The following is a 17950-nucleotide window of genomic DNA, read 5'->3' on the forward strand; positions in this document are numbered from 1 at the left end:
AGATATGGTTATTATTATTATTATTATCTAATCCATCAAAAAGCACATTTTATAAATAATTTAAGTAGCTAGATATAATACATAATTAAGAGGTAATCAGAGCTTATAAACATGCTGGGTTAAGAGTGAAAGAGTAGGGATATTAAATAGGGCAAGGCTGCCAATAGCCATCATTAGCTTAGCATTAAAGCCTTGGGATTGAAGGGAAGGACAATTATGATGATGATAACCTAGCTAATTTGTAATCATCTTCCTGTTATTGCAGTCTGCCAAAAAGAATTACCCTTCTTAGTTCTTACACATTATTGATCCATGGATCTCCTAAACAAAGAATAAAACAAAGTTTGAGATTGATAGAAACAAACAAGTAGCTATGGGTCGGCAAACTTGATACTCTCTCTGGCCGAAAATAATGGATATTTTATCATTTTACTTCGTATTTTAGAGTTTAGACAACCTAGCTACCCTGAATAAATTTTTGGAAAAACATAAAACAAAAGAGATGAATTGTATTCTAATGATAAAAGTTGTGTGGAATTAATTAAGGGACATTCTACTTTAATTTAAAAACTTTTTCTTTGTTGCTTTGGATACCTAAGATTGATCAAGTGCGCATGCTTTCATTAGTTAGTTTTTTAAATTTAAAGATGAGCCAAGCTTGAACAATTCTTAAAACTCGTTTAATTCCTAAACAATGTTGATCATGAACATTAATATGTATATAAGCTCATAAACAACTAGTTTATTTATGCTCATGAACAAGCTTGTTTAATAAAGTTATTGACTATACACCGTTATTAAGTTAATTTAATTGTTCATCCATCAAGTAAATTCTTAGACTCTTATGTAACTAGCATGCACAACTCGTTACAAGAAAATCTCACTCGTTCATAACTCGACTCATTTAATAAATAACGAGCTATTTACAAATTGTTCATGAAAACTACAACCTCATAAACAAGTTGAACCTTGCTCAAATGGAATTTTGAGCTTGCATGATCCCAAATAAATTTTCGATCACCACCTACCAAATGCCCAATAAAATTTTCATATGTACTTAGATAATTAAAGACATATATATACATTTACATATTAGTCTTGAACATAGATTTCTTAACAACCTTAATCTAAAGACTTTCCCAACATAGTAAGGTAACATCCACATCAATGTTAATGTACATATCCTTTACACTAATCAAATATTGTCAAAATTCCTAAATGGCCCCTCTAGGAGAGAGTTATTCCTCCTAAGCTTTCTTTCTTTTCAAGGGTACTTTAAGAGGTGTTGAAAACACAAAAGAGGATATTATAGAAATGAGAAAAAAGTTTTTTTAAAAAAAAAGCAATATAATGCATAAAAACTTGGGTTTTTTGTGGCTGTCACCTGAAACTATTCTTGTTGTTTGGAGGGAGTTCAGAATTATGGGGAGGAGATTAAATTAATACACTCTTAATCTTGGGATTTTAAAGCCCAATTTTTTTATATATATAATTATATTTATCTTTACTTAATTATATTATGCACATATTATTACTTAAATGTGTGATATAAGCATGGAATCTTCAAATCTTCATCAACAACATAATCATCATCATCATCATCTTCAAGATCATCAACTTATTGCAGATTCTTCTTCTAATAATCCACCTTCTTTGCCTTCTCCATGTTTTAGTGTTGCAGAAAATGAACATGCTTGGAGAACTCCCACTTTCTTTTTGTAAGTTGATTTTTTTAAAAAAAATATTATAATTATTTTGGCATAAATTTATGTATATCATTTTTTTCTAAAGAAATTGATTTTTTTTTTTTTTTTTTTTGTTGATTTTATTTCTATGAAATAATATACAAAAGTAGGTGGGATGTGAACTTTTAATCTTTTGATTTGAAATTTGTAACATATGAGATAAGCTCTTTGTGCAATGGGGTTCCTCTCTTGCTAGTTTGTGCTTAGATCTTACATGCATTTTCCTAGAATTAGGGTTTTATAATTGTCTTTCATCATTTTTTGGCACTCTTTCCTCTTTGTTGGATCTTTTTGGATCTCCTATTATCTTTTTATGCATGGATCTAATTTAAAGATTTAGAATAGTTACTATTTTTTTATTTTCACATAATTATATACATAGAAAATTTACCAAAAACAAAAGTTTATTTCAAGAATAGTTACTATTTTGTATTTTCACATAACTATACATACCAAAAACACAAGTTTATTTCAAGGATAAATTGTAATTTAATTATACAGAAATTCATTTTCATTAATTATGTGATTTTGCTTAAACTTTTGTTAATTTAATTGGCAGGAACAATAATGGCAATATCCATGCAACTTGTGGTGAAGATGCTCCTACTTCTCTTAACAATTCCCTAATACAAGAAGTAGGTTTTCCTTGGCCTAATGATCATATTGCCATTAATCAATCTACTCCTCACCAAGAACATCATCATCAACTTATCGCCGACAAAATTAAGGAAGAACAATCACCATCAACCTCCTCAGATCACCATGATAATCCTACTTTCGCGAAATTTAGTGACATGTTAAGCTCCTCAACTTCATCACCAAGTGAAATGCTTCTTCTCAAAAACACATTATCTCCTACTTTCAAAAACCATATGCTTTCTAATAATAGAAATCTTCATAATCAACCTTCAACATTTCAACCAAATATACAACAATTTCATCAAAATACTAATAAAAGCATTAGTACTACTTTCAGCCAGATTTTTCCTAGTGTAAATATTTCGAACATGAACAACAATAATATGTCTTCACCAATATCTTCAAGTTCAAGCACAATTGATCCTCAGATGGCTAATAATGCTCAAAATGGTTTCGATCTATTCGCTACTGCTCGATTTCTAAGTGGAGAGACTCTTAACAATCATTCCTCTCCAAGTAATAATCTCCTAGAGCTGTTTGAAGGTAGTCCTCGGTTCAAAGTTGATCATGATATGCAACAGTCTAATGATCTCAAACTTTGCAACTTTCCTAATAATAATGTGAGTATCTTTTTCCTATGTATAACTAATTGGTTTATATTCATATACTTCTTCTGTCTTTATTTGTTTTTCCGGTCTTTCTATTTTTAGTAACAAATTTCTCCTCAATACCGCGAAAAAAAAAAAATTCTATTTGTTATTTTTGTTTTATTTTTAGCTAATATATATATATATATATATATATATATATATATATATATATATATGATACTATAAGTTATGATATTTGCATTGTCAAAATGTCAAACAAAACACATGTATGTTTAACTTTAAAAATTAATGATTCTTCACCTTTGACAAGCGTGGATTAGTGTTCTAAGTATACTTTAATAATGATGACACATTAATTATACATTTAGGACAATATGTAAAAAAGAATATAATTAAAGAGATGGATCAATCAATAAATATTTACTCTAATAATTTGTATGAGTAATAAAATAGAAAAAGCTACACTTCTTTATAAATTAAAGTTGAATAATTTAGATTATTGAAAGAGAAAAAGAATGGTCCTGCTGTTTTATCTTTTTTTTTTTTTTTAATATGAATGATACCTTCAGCTTTATACATTGAAATGATATTAAAAAAATTATCTTTTCAGAACCTTAAGACTATTTCTTTTCTTTTTTTTCCTTTCTTGCAAAGTTTATGTGGTTTACTTGTTTCTTTTTGTGGGTAGTCTATTGATATTGATTAAGTTCTTTTGGTTAAAGCTTTCATCTTTTAACAATAATAATGGAGTCATCCCAGCTAATTCAAAGAACTACATTATGGAGCAACAATCAACTCATCATCAAATGTCATCTAAAAAACCACGCTTCGAACCACGCGCTTCTTGCCCTCCTTTTAAGGTAGGTTATAGCAAGGTTAGCTTAAGCATAGCACTTCGTATTTTCTTGGTTACTAAATAATATGTCGCTTTCTAAATTTAATTTAGTCAGTTAAGCATTCGTGAACTTTGTTGTTATGATATCTTTAAACTCTTTACTATACAAATTCCAAGAATAACTACATATGTTAGTATTTGACTGAATTTTATACACGGAATTATTTATACTAGGTCATTTTCTTATAAAGGTGTATCTTATGTACGATGTTAAACTACGTACTCGTGTAACATACATGCTTGTGTATTAATCAGGTAAGGAAAGAGAAGTTAGGAGATAGAATCGCGGCACTTCAACAACTAGTGGCACCCTTTGGCAAGGTATATACTCCGTACTTTACATTATGAATCGATTATAGTGTTGCATTATTATTGCAATTAAAATAAATCAATCAAAATCATTTCTATCGAGTCAAAAATGTATTTCTACATATTTGAATAAATTAGATGAGGAGGTAACATTTGGCAAGACATTTTATCTTATTTGAAAGATTGATTTATAGTCGAAATGAGAATGTAATTAACTTAGGACTTGTTTGGCATCATTTTTGGTTTTCTGTTTCCTGTTTTTTTGAAAACCAAAAACAGGAAACAAGAAAAAGGTGTTTCCACTTTTCTATTGTCAATTTTCATATTTGTTATGATTCTAATAGGTTTAAATAATTTTTCATTCATTATGTGACATATATCATATACTTTTATACAACAAAAAACCAAAAAACAGAAAACCACAGCTGTTTCGGGGTTTTCTGATGTCCTGCGGGAGAGTTACAATTCCGAGACTGGAACCGGACGTCTGTACCTGCAAAATAACGGAGACTCCTGAGAGCTCCGCCTCCAACGGTCAAGTTAGTACCTGATTAAGGAGTAATCAATACAGAAAGTAAAGTAATGAGATCTCTCTAGGTGAGAGTGCTTAGTGTTGGTAATCTGCGTTGTTAGCGTGATTAGCCGGTTGTTAATAAGTCTGTTCTTCTCTGCTTGATCTCTTAATTATTCGGTTGTTTTTTTGTTTTTTGATTAATGAGGATTAATCGAGTATTTATAGCCTTGGGAAGCGTGCAACTCTCTAGGCTTAAGGTAAACCTAGGGCTGATCGGGCCTCTAGACTGAAATGGGCCTTGATGGCCGGTTGTCCCACTTGGCATGGGTGGACACGTGGCGTGTCTTAAGTGGTCCGTGGAGGACGTATCTGTGACTGACACGTGGCAAGCTCCTGTTGGCCTTCGTGAAGGACACGTGGCGGAACCTGGTTGGTCCACTTGTCAGACGGTGATTGGTGGATAAAAATCCCCTAATCATTTGCCCCTCACAGGCGGCACGCGACTGGTCACGTGTCGCCTGTGACAGGTGTCGCACGGTGACAGGCGACGGCCCGTTACAGGTGTCACCTTGCAGACGGCCGAGAGATTTTCCCGCCCAAATTTGAATTTGGAAGCGACCCTTCGCCTTCTCATTTTGCCTATAAAAGGAAGTGCTGACTTCGGTCATTTTCACATTTGAGAACTTTTGCGAGAACATTCGGACCCCTGAACTTGCTCTGACATTTTCGGACTTTTTCTGCCTACCGCCTGTTCTGACAAGCCGACTGACCCGAACTTCCAGGACTTCATCAACCGTCACCCGTTCAGGTAACTCAGTTCTCTTACTCTTAATTTTCTTTTTATTTTTTGAAATGGCACCATGGAAGCACACGACACGCCCTAAGTTAGTGATCAGCCGGTCACCGGGGACGGCTGAATCTAGGACTAGGAGTGCCGCCTGCCCTTTTCTGGACCCATCTTTGCCCTTTATACAAAGTCCGACTGAATCTGTGTCTATGCAGAACGTGATGGCCAGAACAAAAAAGACTGCTATGATATCAAACTCAGACGGCTCCTCCCAAAGGGTGCTCCTTAGCGAAACATCTGACCAGGCGCCAGATGTAGAACGAGGCGACTGTCAAGCTGACAGTGCTGAGAGAGGGACCAAGGTGTTCCCTTCTCATCTAACCGTGGACATGTCTAATTTTCCTTCTGATCCTTCTAAGGGAGAGGAGGCGGGCCCCTCTAGGAGAGGGGAGGAGTCGTCCTCTTCGGACTCGTCAGGGGACGAGTCCGAATCCAGCTCTTCTGACCATAGTTCTTCTGGCTCAGAAGAAAAACATAGCCGCCTACAAGAGGCGAGAAGTTCTCATGCAGTGGAGAAGGGGGATAATTGGGCAGAGCCGTCCGCCTCTTACAGAGAGGAAAACGCCCCCTACTACTGCAGGGTGCCCCGGGGCCGGATTGCAACCATGCGAGACAACGTGGCGAGCTTTATTGCTAACCACAAAATGGGCCCGGAGTATTTACTGTTTGTGCCGGATCCAGAAGATACTGTCGTCTGGCCGGCTGGTACCAGCTATGGTGACGGCTGCTTTGGCTGCTATGTGGCGGCCATCAAAGCTGGACTGCGCTTCCCATTACATCCGGCTGTTCAGCGGATTTTAGATGGGTATGATCTGGGGTTATGGCAGTTAGCCCCCAACTCTTGGGTAAACGTACTCGGCTATGTGGCCGGGTGCGAACTGAACGGGGTGGAGCCAAGTTTTGAGGCTTTCGCCCACATGAACTATCTCAGCCGGACCCCCAAGTCGGGAGGTACCGGCTGGTATCAATTGACAAGCCATAGGGGTTACCTCATGACGAGAGGTAAGGCAAACAAATGGAAGGATTGGCGGAACACCTTCCTTATTATCGAGAGTTCAGACACGGAGCTGAACAAACGTTTTAATAAGTGGAACAGGGATCCACCTCTTCTCGCAGGCGGCCGCAGCATGCCGCCTGTTCCCCCAAAGGCTAAAAAAGAGATCCTAGACAAAGGACTCTTCAAAGTAGAGACTAGGGTGAACTCTACTTCAGGGGTACGAGAGCAAGTACCCCTAAATTGCGTCCCGAGCTTCAAGTGGCTCTATGACGAGTACTTCTTGGCCGCCTGTGGCCTCGGCAGTCGGTGCTCTAGAGGTAGCCGGCCTGACGAATACTCTGTTTTTTCACGCCTTGTTTACTTGGAATTTTTACTAACTTTGCTGTTTATTTCTTTCAGCCGACGCCATGAGTAAAATATCAGCATCTAAGACTGCGGCGGCCATGCTGCGGGTCTCACTAATGAAGCAGTCGTATGTCGACTCCCCCAGCAAGGAGGCACCCTTGGTAAGCTTTGAAAACTCCTCCTTTTAGTTGTATTATGCATATACTAACTCTTTTTGTTTTCAGTCTGGCACTCCAAGGGCTTCTTCCTCGCAACAGCCGGACCCCAAGGCCCGGAGGACGACTGTTGCAAGCTCTCCTGGGTCTTCCAGGAAAACAGTGGCGGCTGAGAAGCAGCCGGCCACTTCTTCAAAAACCCAGGCGGGGCCGCCTAGATGTATGGACACTTGCTTGTAAAAACTCACCCTTGCTTCCTTCTTGATTAGGTCTAACTTGTTTTTTCCTTTCGCTTAATGCAGCCGGCCCCCAGGGACTTGACTTGGTTGAGGTAGCCAAGTCAATGGTTAAAATAGTTCCTCCATCTGACAGGGAGGCGGTCAAGGGTGCCGGCACCCTTGACCTCGATGGAATTTCGGGGATCCTAGCTGAGGTATACTTAGCACCTTTTTGAGCTTTTGAGTTCCAGGACGCCTGTTAACTCTTTTGATTGGAAACTGACGCCTGTTTTTCTTTGTACTTAGGCCCTGCTCCGAGTCAACAGCCTTCGCAAGCCGATTGATCGGAAAAACAAAGAGGTAAAGGCCGCAAAGGCTATGGCCGCCTCCAGCTGTGATAAGGCAATGTTTCAAATTGCCCAAAATGAAGTACTGACCCTTGATCTTCTTTATTATCAGGCGCAGGCGACCGCCGCTGTTCGGGCTCAGCTAGAGACGGCCCAAAAGAAGGTTGACGAGCTGGAGGGGACCGTCACCAAACTTAAAACCGAGCTGAAACCCCTTCGCCAAAAAATGCACTCTTACGAAGCCATGGAGAAATCTTTGGCTAACGTAAAAGAACGCCTGGTGAACCAGGAGAAGAGTCTTACCCAAGAGCTCTCGGACAAGGCCGAGCAAGAGAAACAAGAGCTCGTCCGGGAGATGGTGGAAGACTCCGCCCAAATCCAACGCATGACCTGGGAACGACTGTTCCCCAGTGCCGACTTTGCCTCATGGGAAAGAACGTACCGCCAGTGTTCGGAAATATATAATCAACAGATCCTGGCGGCTGCTGAAGAAGAGGCGATGGACGTTGCGTTGGAGGAGGAAGAGCCGGTTGTGGCGCTTGTGCCACTTGGGGGTAAGGCATCAAAAAATGATGCAGCTAAGGCCGAGTCCAGCAAGAAGAGTGCTGACCAGGCGGCTGCTGCTGATACTGAACTGCCCCCTTCTTAAGCTTTAAGTATATTTTTTTCTTTTCACGGCCTGCGTGCCGTTTGCTTTGTAATTACCCGGCCAGGGGGCCGGGGTTTTGAATATTCTGCTGGTCTTTTATGGCCGGCTCATTTTAATCAAATATTTTGTTTTTGTTCAAATTTGTCTAAGTATTTGAAGTTTGCTCACTTGACCGACTGTTGTGTATGGCCAAACGTTTAGACAGGTAAGTATGCCGCCTATGCCCCTGGACGACTGGTTGTCTGTTTCCAGGATAGATGATCAGTCGGCCATTTAATCAATCGGTATTCGAACTCTTTATTCAATTTGACCAAGTAAATAGAATTACCTAGTAGCCAAGGATTTTAAGTAGGAAAACAAGCGGCGGGTACCGGTTGTTTCCCTTTATTGCCAATGTTGGCTTTAAACTCGTTATTTTTTAACCTAGCAAGAGTATTGGTTGAGAGCCTTTGTTTATTAAAAACAAGTGGACGACTCATACCTTTTAGGCTTCATACTAAGTTTGAGTGACTATTAAGTTAACATAGGAGTTACTTAGTCTTTGTCACAATCTTGATTGAGTAGTAGAGGTGTCAGGCGGCGTAGGCCGGCTAGACCCCTTGATTCACCAATGTTTGCTGGCTATTAACTCAATAGGTTATCCAGTAGGAATAGGGGTTCGAGTGCCCTTGTTTGTTTAAAACGGGCGGACGACTCAAACCTTTTAGGTTCCATACCAAATTTGAAGGAGTGACTATGAGTTAACTTTGGAGTTACTCAGTCGCCGTCACTTTTGTTTGAGAAGTAGAGGTACCAGGCGGCGTATGCCGGCTAGACCCCTTGATTCGCCAATGTTTGTTGGCTATTAACTCAATAGGTACCCCCTGCATTTATCCCAAGTAATACAGGCGGTCATCTGACTCAGATGTCAACTGCTACCACTGGTTTGGTTAGTGATAGAGTTATCCTTGTCTCAAAAACGGCTACGTGGTTGCCCTTGGGGACAGTCGTATAGGTGCCGTGTAATTAGTTTATAGAACAATGTTCCACCCAAAAGGGAGCTGCTCTCTGCGACGAATTTCATCCGGAGGGATGCCGTCGGACGCCTGCTATGATGTTGGGACAGGTCGTATTAGTTTTGTAGATTTGATCAGGTGGCTTGGCGCCTGGTCTGATCATTCGGCCGATGGCCTTGGTAAGTTCTTGGTGAACGTAGGTGCTAAGTAAAAGAAGGGTAGCCGCCTGTTAGGTACAGGATCGGCCAGGCCCTTATCTTTTTAGCTAAGTATTGTGAGTAAAATACTCGATGGAGAGTAGCCGACTGTAAAGGAACAGACGGCATGCCCCTCTAAAGATAGTGAAACTCAATGGAGAGTAGCCGACTGTAAAGGTACAGACGGCATGCCCCTCGTAATACAATATTGAATAGTAAGTGCAAACTTTATTAAGTAGCTCTTTACTTTACATCATTCAGAAGAAATATTTTTTAAGGTTATCTACATTCCAGGTTCGAGGCAACGGTTGTCCGTCTGGTGTTTCCAGACGGTAGGTACCGTCCCTGACTTCCGCATAGATTCGGTAGGGTCCTTCCCAGTTGGGAGTTAGTTTTCCAGACTCATTGGCCCTACCAACTGCTTCCATTTTTCTAAGTACAAAGTCCCCTACTTTGAGTGGACGCCTGTGTACTTTCTTGTTGTATGATCTAGTCATTCTTAGGCGATAGATCTCATGGCGCAAAACAGCATTGCCCCTTTTTTCAGGAAGTGAGTCTAATGCCAGGCGCATAGCTTCCCAGTTTGCCTCTTCATCATATAGCATTACTCGAAGAGTCGGCTCGTAGTGTTCTATTGGAAGAACAGCTTCTGCACCATAAGTTAGGAGGAAGGGAGTTTCTCCAGTCGCCCCTTTTTCAGTCGTCCTAATGGCCCAAAGAACATGTGGTAGTTCATCTGCCCATAGGCCGCCTGCTCGTTCAATCTTTTTCTTGAGACCGTCTGAGATGATTTTATTAAAGGCTTCTACCTGGCCGTTTGCTTGTGGACGGCCGACAGATGCAAAGTAATGTGCAATTCCTTGGTCTCCCAACCAGCTTTTGAGAACAGGCGTCTCAAATTGGGGGCCATTATCAAAAACCATAGACATGGGAACCCCGAACCGAGTGATGACGTTTTTCCAAATGAATGAAATTACATCTTTCGTCTTGATTCCCTTTACAGCCTCCGCCTCTACCCATTTAGTGAAGTAGTCAACGGCAACAAGTATGTACCTTCTGCCGCCTGTAGCAGGCGTATATGGCCCCAGAATGTCCATGCCCCACTTAGCAAACGGTAGTGGGCTGTGAATGGTAGTGAGGTCAGTAGCCGGACGGTGAATTAATTTGCCAAACCTTTGGCACTTGTCACATTTTTTCACCATCTCCATTTTCATCTGCTTCCAAAGTAGGCCAAAAGTAACCCCGCCGCCTTGTCCTTTGAGCAAGCATCCTACCACCTATGTGGGAAGCACAGAAACCAGAGTGAAGATCATCTAGTATCTCTCGTCCCTTTTCAGGAGTAACACACTTTAAGAAGGGTTGAAGGTGCCCCCTCTTGTGAAGTTCTCCCTGTATAATTTCAAAACAGGAGGCTCGTTTTTTCAGTGCTGCCGCCTGTTGAGGATCATCCGGCAGTGTACCGTTTGTCAGATATGCCCTGATTGAATCCATCCAGGTTGAGCTTCTGTCTAGAATTCCAATAGGATTTTCCTCGATGCTTCTCTTCTCCATTACTTCCCAAAACACAGTCCGAGGAGTATCGGAGGAGGCGGATGATGCTAATTTCGAAAGTGCATCTGCCTGGTTGTTTTCTGATCTCGGCACTTGGATCAGATGGAAATCCTCAAGGGAGCCGACTGCTTGTCGGACCGCCTGTAAATACTTGATCATGGCCGGATGTGTTGCTTCGTATTCGCCATTGTACTGACTCACTATCAGTTGTGAATCAGAACAGGCGTCTATTTTCCTTGCCCCTGCCGCCTTACACATGCGGATCCCGGCTAGTAAAGCTTCATATTCTGCCTCATTGTTTGAAGCCTGGAAACTGAAGCGTAGAGCATACTCGAACCTGTCGCCCTCTGGAGATTGACATACGACGCCTGCTCCACAACCGTTTGAAGTAGAGCTTCCGTCCACATATACCTTCCAGACTTGGTCTGGAACTTGAGAGTCAGGAGGACGAGTCATCTCTACGATAAAGTCAGCAAAGGCTTGCCCCTTCACTGCTTTTCTAGGCTCGAAAGTAACTTCGAGACTCTGCATTTCTATGGCCCATTTGATCATTCGTCCGGAGGACTCCATGGTGGTAAGGGGCCGCTTGATCGGTTGGTCGGTATACACGACGACTGCATGTGCCAGAAAGTAGGGCTTCAATTTTTTAACAGCCATGAAGAGTGCAAGACCAAATTTCTCCACTAGGGGATACCTCAACTCGGCATTTTTCAGTACGTGACTGACAAAGTAGACCGGGAGTTGACAGCCGTCCCTTTCAGCAAGGAGCACCGCGCTTAACGCATGATCAGAGACGGCCAGGTACATGTAGAGATTTTCTTTGGGCAAAGGGCTAACCAGCCTCGGCAAGGAATGCAAGTGAACCTTTAATTTCTGGAAGGCGGCCTCAGCATCCGGCCCCCATTCAAACCTTGCCTTCTTCTTAATTGCCTGGAAAAAGTATAGGCATTTGTCGCCTGATCGGCTTAGTAATCTTCCCAAGGCCGCCAGACAACCTGTTAACTTCTGAACCTCTCGAACGGTACGAGGCGACTGCATGTCAATGACCGCCTGTACCTTCTCGGGGTTCGCCTCTATTCCTCTCTGGTTGATAAGGAATCCGAGAAATTTCCCAGACTCAACTCCAAATACACATTTCTTGGGATTGAGCATGACATGGTGCCGCCTGAGTGTGGCGAAAGTCTCTCGGAGGTCCGTCAGATGATCTTTCTGAAGTTTAGTCTTGACAATCATATCATCAATGTATGCCTCGACGTTTCTCCCAATCTGATCAAAGAACACTGTGTTTATCATTCGTTGGAAGGTAGCCGGAGCATTCTTAAGACCAAACGGCATGACCGTGTAACAGTATAATCCCTGATCAGTGACGAAGGCCGTCTTCTCCTGATCTTTCTTCCACAAAGGAATTTGATGAAAACCAGAATAGGCGTCCATAAAACTCATCAAGGCATGGCCGGCTGTTGAGTCGACCAGGTTATCAATTTTAGGCAGAGGGTAACTGTCTTTGGGGCACGCCTTGTTCAAGTCTGTGTAGTCTACACACATTCGCCAGGTGCCATTCGGCTTTTTAACAAGTACCACATTTGCAACCCAATCTGGGAAGTAACATTGCCGAATGAACCCTGCATCAAGTAATTTTTTGACTTCGGCGGCTGCCGCCTGACCTCTCTCTTCACCATGGTTCCGCTTCTTTTGCCGTACCGGCTTCTTTTTCGGATCCACAGCGAGTTTGTGTACTGCCATATCAGGACTAATGCCTGGCATTTCATGGACTTCAAATGCAAAGATGTCCTTGTATTCTTTCAACAAGTTGTGAAAGTCGGCACCAAGGTTTCTTAGAGCAGCCGTCCCTACTTTGACTGTTCGGTCAGGATGGGAGTCGTCTAATATCAGGTCCGCATGCTCACCAGCCGGCTGAGGGCGGAACTCATCCGGCCGGTCCTCTGCCAATGATTGCTATTTTCTTGCTTTTCTTGCGGACTCAGTCTGGAGTGCCTTTCTCTTTTTGTCGCCTGTTTCTTGAACAGGCGCACTTTCCTTGACATTGTCAAGGTCTGTTTTTTCTCCACTTGACCCAGTGGCCATAACAGTGGGCTTGACATCCGAGAGATAGCACTCTCGGGCCATCCTCTGATCTCCCCTAAGGGAGCCGACTGTTCCATTGTCCCTTTCAAACTTAAGCAGCATAAGTGACGGGATTATAACAGCCTTGGAATTATTCAGGGTTGGTCGACCCAGAATCATGTTGTAGGCAGAGAGTTCCTCTACCACTAGGAACCGGACTACCATGTGTCGTCCTTCCCCTTTTTCGCCCAGGCGGATGGGTAGATCTACTCGTCCCAGTGGGTGGACGACTCCTCCCCCAAACCCTATTAAAGGGTGGGAGGCCGGATGTATGCAGTCCGTCTGATATTTCAGTTTTGATAGACATTTGCTGCTGATGAGATCTGAAGAGCTCCCGGTATCTATGAGGATTCGACCAACTCTCTGGTTGGCCACTTTACATTCAATAACGAGAGGGTCGTCATGCGGCCCCTTATTCCTCCTAGATCCTCTTCAGTGATGACAATCTCAGGAAATGTATATTTGGACGGTCGTTCTTGGTGAACGGAATTTACATCTAACCGCCTTATATTATCTTTGTTGCCCCTAATAGAGGGGCCGCCTCCTGAGAAGCCGCCTGCAATGGTGTAGACGACTGCATCATCTGTATCAGAACTGTCGGCCTGCTGATTCTTTTTGGCCGACTGCTTTTTTGAGGAAGTGTTTCCCGCAGATTTCTTGACATAAGTGTCAAGATCACCTTGATCAGCCAATCGGTCTAGGTACCGCATGAGACTGATGCAGTCATTGGTGTGATGACCAATGTCATCATGATAAGCACAGATTTTGTCTTGGTTCCGGTTGCTCGCAGAACCCTTCATGGGGAGCGGCTTCTCAATTGAGAGCCGTCCCTTTATTTCTTTTAGGATAAACTGGTTATCCTTGTTAAACACATATTTTGGGGAGTATGGTTTGAATTCTTTTTTCTTTTTCTGGGCCGGCTGTTTAGAGGAATCAGCCGCCCAGACCCCTTTTCTTTTTTCATCCTTGTTGGACGACTGTTTCTGTCGTCCCTCTCTATTGTCGAACCTCTTCCCGTCCGACTGTTTCATCGTACACAGATCAGTCGCCTGTATATAGGCTTCTGCTTCAATCAAGGCCTCTTGAAGAGTCGCCACCCTTTTTCGAACTAAATCAAATTTGAAGGTAGACCCGTCTTTGAGACCTCTAAAAAAGTCAGTATAAGCTACCTCATCCGGTAACCCTTGAATCTGTATTCTCATCAGGTTGAACCGCCTGATGTAGGAACGAAGCCCCTCCTTTTCACCCTGCTGAATTGTTCCCAAATCAAGGGTCGTTTTCTTCGCAGGGATGTTCATTGCGAAGTTGGAGGCAAATAAGTAAGCAAGCGTCCTGAAGCTGTTTACACAACCAGTCGGCAGGTTGCCGAACCATTGCTGTGCAATTCCCTTGAGAGTCGCTGGGAAACACTTGCACCAAGTGGGATCATCCAACCCTTGAAGGTACATCAGGTTGGTGAATGCCATCAGATGGTCTTCCGGGTTAGTAGTGCCATCATAGGCGCCTACTAAAACATTTTTTACTTTGGCCGGCTGAGCGGCTTCAGTAATTTCCTTGGAGAAGGCCGACGGCTGTTCACCAAGTCTAAGCAGCCGTAGCTGCCAGTCCATAGGTTGGACGTTTTTTGCTGCAGGTCCACCAAATGGAGGTGGCTGCATAAAATACTGTTGTTGCGGCACAAATGGTAAGTTTGGTACCGCCTGGGCACTATGAAAGTCGGACTGACGGGAGGTGCCGCCTGACTGACTCTCATGGTACGACTGAGTTGGCCTCATCGAGGCGTTTCGCAAACTGTCCTGAAAATTTGAAGTAGAAGCCGACTCTGATAATCGGTCACTCTTCTTCTGCTCTAGCAGGTGCCGAGCATCTGTGAACGTTTGCTTTGACCCGTCCGCCTGAATATGACGAACCGGTTTCCTATTTCCCGTAGGGTAACGGAATTTTGTGAAATCAAGAGCAGACGGTTCCCGCTTCTTGGATTTAGGATGGGGAGTCGCCTCTCGCCCTTGAACTGGCTTCCTCCTCAGTGAAGTGGAAGGTTTCTTGGCCGACTGCTCTTTGACTGAAGCAGGCGGTTTTTTGTTGATCAACTCTTGGATCTCTCCCTTGAAGTCCCTCATGAAGGTCATGAGTTCGTTCCTTGTGATGGGAGCAGACCCATCAGTCGGCTGTTGCCGAGCAAGCGGTGCGCCTGCTGGCTCGCTTCCTGTTTGAAGATACTCCCGTTCCCTTATTTCAGTATGACGGGTACGGCGGGCCCTTAGGGTCCCGTCTGGAGCTGTATGAGTTTCAACTTCAAATTCACTTTCGGTATCATGGTCCGACTGAACTTGAGGGTCGTCTAGGGGACGCCTCTCTTCTGGAGTCGGTACAGACTTGGATGCCATCTCTGAAGTACTCTCCCCACAGACGGCGCCAAATGTTTCGGGGTTTTCTGATGTCCTGCGGGAGAGTTACAATTCCGAGACTGGAACCGGACGTCTGTACCTGCAAAATAACGGAGACTCCTGAGAGCTCCGCCTCCAACGGTCAAGTTAGTACCTGATTAAGGAGTAATCAATACAGAAAGTAAAGTAATGAGATCTCTCTAGGTGAGAGTGCTTAGTGTTGGTAATCTGCGTTGTTAGCGTGATTAGCCGGTTGTTAATAAGTCTGTTCTTCTCTGCTTGATCTCTTAATTATTCGGTTGTTTTTTTGTTTTTTGATTAATGAGGATTAATCGAGTATTTATAGCCTTGGGAAGCGTGCAACTCTCTAGGCTTAAGGTAAACCTAGGGCTGATCGGGCCTCTAGACTGAAATGGGCCTTGATGGCCGGTTGTCCCACTTGGCATGGGTGGACACGTGGCGTGTCTTAAGTGGTCCGTGGAGGACGTATCTGTGACTGACACGTGGCAAGCTCCTGTTGGCCTTCGTGAAGGACACGTGGCGGAACCTGGTTGGTCCACTTGTCAGACGGTGATTGGTGGATAAAAATCCCCTAATCAACAGCAATGCCAAACGAACCCTTAATTATTGATTTGATATTGTGTTTGACAAAGTAACTTTTCAAAATTATTAAAGCTAGTTAAAAAGAAAATTAAAGTTACTCAACAACCTTATCAAAATTAAAGCTACCTAGCTTATCAAAAATCTGTATCATCTTTATGTATATGTACATTCATTGAAAGTTACATGTAATTTACAAAAAAAACTAGCTTTATTTATATCTTTCAATTTTAACTAGTACGGAGTAGCTATATAATAATAATGTCCGTCAATAAACTTATCTTTCAAATTTAGCAATAATTTCTGCTAAAATTTTGTTGATATTTAGCAATAAACTTCTTTATAATATAATAATACAATGTTCAAAGAAGCTTTGAAATGTAAAATTTTATTGACAAAATTGTGTTAACGAAAACTTGTACGTGTGTGTTGTTGGCAGACAGATACAGCTTCAGTGTTGATGGAAGCGATTGGATACATCAAATTCCTCCAAAACCAAGTTGAGGTACGAACAACGTAACAAACATACTACGTGTACTTATTATTTTTAAGGTGAAGAAAACAAGGCTTAAATATATGGTAAAACATTGTTATTAATGCAGACACTAAGTGTTCCATACATGAAGTCATCATGTCACAACAAAAGCTCCAATACTACTCAAAGGGTAAGATCTATGTACGTTTTATTTAATACATGACTACGTAACTACGTATATAATTCATAGGATATACAAAATATACGTATAAATTGAAATTTCACGATGAATTAATGTTATTCTTGCAGGTTAAAGAAGATGAATTTTGTGAGAGTGATGAATCAATATTAAAAGACGACTTAAGAAGCCGAGGATTATGTCTTGTGCCTCAATCATGCATGTCCTATATTAATTTAGCAAGTGATGCTGCCATTAATGGTGGTATTTGGCCATCTCCTAATTTTAATCCTGCTGGCTTCTAATTATAACTTTTAAAAAATGTGTAAAAAGAAAATATATACGAGTATTTAGTAATTATATATATATGTTATTTGTATGATTAATGGAGCAAACTTGGTCATCTTGAATGAATTCATAATATCGAGATAGACCACGTTTGATCCATTTTTTATTTTTCTAAGGCATAATATATAATTAATGTGTTACTAGTGTCAAATCTTTAACTCAATGTAAAGTACATATTTATTATTATTATTATTATTATTATTATTATTATTATAAAAATGTAAAAAAAAAACTACAAAGTCAATCAGTTTACAAGAAATTGGTGGGGAGTCGAGATACAATCTGGGCCCCCACCCCTCTAGCTATACCGAACCCGATTCTATTGAAGATGTGAGCAGCTGCACAAACACCAATATCCCGAGTCTTAGCGAATGCCTGAACCCGCTTCAGCAACGCAATAACATCCTTCTCTAATTCCCCAAACGAAGAAAAGGAGAAAGGAAGAAAATCATAGCCAATAGCCCTACAACGCACCCCATATTTATCCCGCTTCCGCTGAGCCGCCGCAGACACAACACGACAAGGAACGAAGTCAGACAACCCCGATTGTGTCAATGGTGAAGACCCCGTCAAGTCAACACATACATCAAGGCCTCTATCCTAGGAGTAAAGAATCACATCTGATGGTCGAAGAGCACCGTCATTCCCTCCAGTCAACCCAACGCTAACTTCCTTTCGAGCAGAAATCCCTGACCGAAAACAAATATCAACAAGGGTGTCACGAACAACGTTGTTCCGATGTTTAATACCCACCATCCCAGCACAAGACACATTATTATTGTTCAATTATTTAAGGGAGGCTAGATCTTATTGAATACTCGTAT

At 41.9% G+C, this 17950-nt stretch overlaps 1 protein-coding gene across 1 annotated transcript; it reads left to right on the top strand.

Moving 5' to 3' along the window:
- The first annotated feature begins 1233 nt into the window (after positions 1 to 1233).
- LOC110724784 (transcription factor bHLH110-like) lies at positions 1234 to 17258 on the top strand. The gene is made up of 7 exons (XM_021904246.1): positions 1234 to 1718; positions 2305 to 3004; positions 3718 to 3855; positions 4146 to 4211; positions 16565 to 16630; positions 16728 to 16790; positions 16910 to 17258. The coding sequence occupies exons 1-7, from the start codon at positions 1540 to 1542 to the stop codon at positions 17081 to 17083; spliced, it is 1386 nt and encodes a 461-aa protein (XP_021759938.1). The 5' UTR covers positions 1234 to 1539; the 3' UTR covers positions 17084 to 17258.
- Positions 17259 to 17950: the final 692 nt, after the last annotated feature.

The sequence above is a fragment of the Chenopodium quinoa genome, unplaced genomic scaffold, assembly GCF_001683475.1.
Source record: "Chenopodium quinoa cultivar QQ74 unplaced genomic scaffold, ASM168347v1, whole genome shotgun sequence".
Taxonomy (NCBI): Eukaryota; Viridiplantae; Streptophyta; class Magnoliopsida; order Caryophyllales; family Amaranthaceae; genus Chenopodium; species Chenopodium quinoa.

Excerpts from the sequence above, each read along its gene's own strand:
- LOC110724784 (XM_021904246.1), top strand. The coding sequence starts at position 1,540 with ATGTGTGATATAAGCATGGAATCTTCAAATCTTCATCAACAACATAAT. Across the intron at positions 3,005-3,717 it reads GCAACTTTCCTAATAATAAT|CTTTCATCTTTTAACAATAA; the intron begins GTGAGTATCTTT and ends TTTTGGTTAAAG. Across the intron at positions 16,791-16,909 it reads GCTCCAATACTACTCAAAGG|GTTAAAGAAGATGAATTTTG; the intron begins GTAAGATCTATG and ends TTATTCTTGCAG.